Source organism: Amborella trichopoda, chromosome 7 (assembly GCF_054954075.1).
Source record: "Amborella trichopoda isolate Santa Cruz 75 chromosome 7, AtrichopodaSantaCruz75HAP2 v2.0, whole genome shotgun sequence".
Classification (NCBI taxonomy): Eukaryota; Viridiplantae; Streptophyta; class Magnoliopsida; order Amborellales; family Amborellaceae; genus Amborella; species Amborella trichopoda.
Window position 1 is genome coordinate 31,264,288 of NC_142342.1, and position 4,566 is coordinate 31,268,853.

The 4,566-nt window shown below is 35.0% G+C and overlaps 1 protein-coding gene across 1 annotated transcript; it reads right to left on the reverse strand.

Annotated features, from left to right (window-relative positions):
* Positions 1-2,804: 2,804 nt before the first annotated feature.
* On the reverse strand, positions 2,805-4,041 carry LOC148781342 (uncharacterized). The gene is made up of 3 exons (XM_088871025.1): positions 3,919-4,041; positions 3,757-3,832; positions 2,805-3,667 (listed from the first exon to the last, which is right to left on the reverse strand). The coding sequence occupies exons 1-3, from the start codon at positions 3,988-3,990 to the stop codon at positions 3,225-3,227; spliced, it is 591 nt and encodes a 196-aa protein (XP_088727151.1). The 5' UTR covers positions 3,991-4,041; the 3' UTR covers positions 2,805-3,224.
* Between the last annotated feature and the right edge of the window lie 525 nt (positions 4,042-4,566).

Sequence of the window (4,566 nt, forward strand, 5' to 3'; positions counted from 1 at the left end):
TGTTTCTTTGCGAGATATTTTGAGATGTTTCTGAAGACTCATTTGGTGAATCATCTTCAATAATGTTGTAGAATTCTTTGTAATGAGCCATACAAAAATGCAACTCTCGTAAGTTTTAAAATTTTTGTAGAAAATATTTGTTAGCTGAACTGATGTTGGGGGCTTTATGCTGGATGTTCGATGATTACAAAGAATTTCGTCTTTATACCTTCGAATAAAACCTTGCTCGGTAAAATTAATTCTTTGAAAATATTTGTATAAATTTTTTTCCAATTTGTATATCCTATTAATTTGGTCATAACATCTCTAGCAATATGATTAGGATATAACTATCTTCTGAAAATTAGCATGTCATCCAATACTTCATTTTCAATAATCTAGGTAATTAATTCGGGTTCTATGGATGTCTATTTGAAATTATTTTTATTACTATACTGATTCTTCCTGTAGATGTGAGAAAGAAATCAATATTAGGATAATTTCATGTAGTCAAATCAGTATTTTCTAGTTCAGGAGAAAAATAATTCATAACCTTTTGGCAACATTTTTGTCTTTCATCAGGGGTTTCTAAAGACCACGTTAGCCACTCATTTTTCATGACTGCATATTTCTCGACCACTCTTATTATTTTCATCTCTCTGGTGAGGGCATCTGAAAGATGATGTTCTTTTCTCAGAACATTTTCAACATAAAAACTAAGATAAACTGCATCCATGCACATCTCTGTACTTTTGGGCTGTTGGTGATTTTCTTTTTCATAATGCTCACTAAATTTGAAGAGTCGGTTCTGAGAGTAAATGTTTCTCCAATTAGACTGGTATGAAACTTTTCGACTCCTTTGTCTGCAACCAAAATTTCTTTTTTAGGGGGCCAATAATTTACCATGCTTTTTGAACTGGCCACTAGTGTATGCACATATTCTTTCTTCTTTGTTATCTTTCTTTAGTAGAACTGCGGCCCAAATGTCAGATGATATATCTGTAGAAAGAATAAAATGACCTCAATATACTTGTGCGAGAGGGCGCGGAGATTGTGCTTTTGAGGTTTCTTACCTCTTAAGCAGCTTCTTCAGACCATAGGAATAGTTCTTCTTTTATTGCTTGTCTAATTTTCTTGGTTTTCTCAGAAAGCTTGAGAATAAAATCTCAAACATAATTGACACTACAAAGTAATTTATGGCATTCAACATCTTTCAGCTTGTTTGGAAATTTCAATTTTTTGAATGACATGGGGTTACATATGGATTTGGCCAATGGATACATGTACACCAAGAAAATCAATTGATTCTTTAGTGATTTGAAATTTGCCTTTTGAAGAAGAAATACCTATTCCATCTTTCTGTACCGTTTCTGCAAATATTTTGAGATGCTCCAAATGTTCTTGCATGCTATCTGAATAGACAACAAAATCATATATATATAGTTAGCAATAAATTTATAGCATGGTTTAAATATTGAATCCATCATCCTCTAAAACTGTGATGGAGCATCTTTTAGTCCGAAGGGCATTACTAGCCATTAATATAATCCTTCAAGAATAGAAAATGTTGTTTTGTGAATATATTCTTCTTCAATTTTCACTTGATGATAACCTGACTTGCAATCAAATTTTGAGAAAATCCTTCTTTCTGCAACTCTCTGTATCAACTCTTCTTTATTGTGTAATGACCATTTAATATCTATTGTGATATGATTTAGAGGAATATAATTAATTATCATTATGACTTTTCCTCTTTTTCCTTTTTAATGATTTCTCACACTAAAAGCTGCACAAGAATAATCTGACTAGATGGCTAATTAACCCAGTCAAATCTTTTATCTGAGTTTTCATCTCATCTTCATCCTCTTTAATGCATCTTATAGGCTTACTCAGAAGTAGGATATCATGGAGAGTCGGTATATGGGGTTTTCGTGAATCTTTATCTCATTTTTTCAGAGGATGTTCAACACGATATTTTTTTAAGAATTTATGTGATTCCTCTAATATCAAGCAATTTTGAACTGGGGCCAAATCAAATATGATGGTGCCAAAAACTTCCTCCAAAAAGGCGCATTTTAAAGTTCAAAAAACTTTTTTTTTTTTTTTTTTTTCATATTTATGATCAGCTTGGCTTGCATGATGATCATTTAAAACTTTCAATAAAAAATCCATCTTTAAGGTAAATTTTATAGAGGGGCCGCACTTGTACATATGAGACTGCTAACTCAAAGAAACCCCATCCATAAACCAATAACATACAAATGAATATTAATAGGGAATAGAAACCTTCTGGTTGTGCAACCAATAAAAAAAAACGCATAGTTGAGGTCCCCCAAAAAGTTATCTCTTGAAATGATAATTTACTGATCTTTGATTACCTTTCGAACAATTCCAAATAAAAAAGATAAAAATAAGAAAATTTACCAAAACACGCGTTAGAGATTAATTATTCAGTATTTTACCTATATCTTTTGAAATATCCAACAAAATACACATGACCATGTGTTGGAATCAATGGTTTAAAAACCGGATCGGTGACCCGGATCGGGCTTTCCAAAAACAGATCCGGATCGGCGAATCGGCGATCCGGATCAGTGAATCGGCGATCCGGATCAGTGAATCGGCGATCCGGATCGGAATCGGGTGAATCGGTCAGAATAAAGCTTCAAAAAAATCCGAAAAAATTATTAAAATTCATTATAAATATTGTTTTTTAGGAATTCAATAAAAAATGAGGGTACTCCATTAAGAATTTTCATGTTTTTGAATGAATATGCGAATATTGATATGTTCTTCCCCTGCATGAACCGCCATTCAACATTTAATTTACATCACACAAAAGGATAAATATAGAATTATCATGGAATAAGTATATCAACATACATGGACTACAATAAAGCATAAAATTAGTAACATACGATCTAAAAATAAAATGATAGACGACGTTGTTGTTCTTCTTGGTCACGCTGGTGCCATTGATTGAATTCGTTTGACAATTCATTGATTCGATCTAAAAACGAATCATCGATATTAGCGGGCGTCTGACTATTCTCAAATCCCTGAGTGTTAGTGTTTTGTTGTGTTCCCAATCAAAAATCCCCGAAGCTTGTCCATCCTTCATGCTCACCTGCACTGTCGTGCTCATCCCTACACTGTTGCTGTTGGGACTCGATATGTGAATAATATGGCTGGGATAGGGTGGCCTCAGAATCATCATCTCTCTCATTTTCTCTTAGACCCCCTTCCTACTCTCCCTCATTAGGTGCAATATCACCGACATATTGTGGATACATTGGCTGACTGCTTCCTCTTTCATGCCGCTCATCACTTTCTTCAATATCTTCATCACCGATAGCCTCAAGGAACGCTCTCTTGTGCAACACTGGCTCCTCCTCTTCTACTACCCATCGGTCTGCTGTGTCTGTGACAAATATTGTGTCTAAGTCTATCGGCCCATAGTCTTCAAGCTTCCTTCTTATTTGTCGCTCTCTAAGGTTTAAATTATAATGAACGTAGACTAGTTTATGAAGCTTCTCAGAAGCGAGTCGATTCCTCCTAGTAGTGTGCAACCATTGGAACGTACTCCAGTTGCGCTCACAGCCAGTAGCAGAACATGTCTGGGAGAGCACCTTGATTGCTATCCTCTTTAGGTGAGGTACATCAGTACCATATATCTCCCACCATTCAGCTGGATTAAAATGTAAAAAGCATTGTAAGGGCAAGAACAATTCATAAGATTAAATATATGAATAAACAAAATATTAGCGAGGGGATAACCTGGATCCATCATAGTTCGAGAATTTCTGGCAAGTCTAGTTCCGAAGGATCCTATAGCATCCCTATACATAGCAAGCTAAAACAAATATATTACGTTTTAGTGCATTATTCTTCACAAATATAACAACTCAATGAAGTTCTTACCCAAACATTAAATAATACCTCTTGTATTGCTGCTACTTGGTTTCGATGGCTTCTCTCCAACCTTGCAATAATGTATCTGACCCCTTCCATAATCTTGTGGGGTTGTTCAGGTGTCAAATAGAAAAATTTTGGGTTGAAGTAGTAACCTAAAAAATATATAGGTAGAAAAATGTCATTTACAATTTCATAAAAAAATGATTTAAACTGAAACATTGTAATGATATAAATATATATTTACCAGCATAATGAATTGGACGTCCGAATTTGGTGTTCCACCTCTTTTCTATAATCTCGATTACTTTGCTAGCAAAATTACACTTCTCCCCAATAGCTGATTTCGCCCTCTCAATACCTTCATAAAGGATACCCATGGTAGCTTTCTTATCAGCATCCACCATTCTTAACACCGTGACCAAAGGGGCAGTGGCCTCTACAACACTGGAACATCGAGACCAGAACAACCTATTTGAGATTATGTTGTCCACTTTTATACCGGTACTGGACTTCGAGAGGCGGTCATTTAACCACTCTTCACAAGTAAACAATCTCTTTAATGCACCTTCAGATTCTCGAATGGAGTCCACAGCTAAGTAATCGGTCGCAAAGCGGGTTATGGCGGCCTGATTATCTCTTTTTTCTTAGAGTGTTCTCTAAACAGAAATAATA

Bases quoted from the DNA above. Each gene is read 5' to 3' on its own strand.
- LOC148781342 (XM_088871025.1), bottom strand. From the start codon at position 3,990: ATGGAAGGGGTCAGATACATTATTGCAAGGTTGGAGAGAAGCCATCGA. The intron at 3,833-3,918 runs GTATTATTTAAT...TATTTGTTTTAG, and splicing joins AAGTAGCAGCAATACAAGAG to CTTGCTATGTATAGGGATGC. The intron at 3,668-3,756 runs GTTATCCCCTCG...ATTTTAATCCAG, and splicing joins TCGAACTATGATGGATCCAG to CTGAATGGTGGGAGATATAT.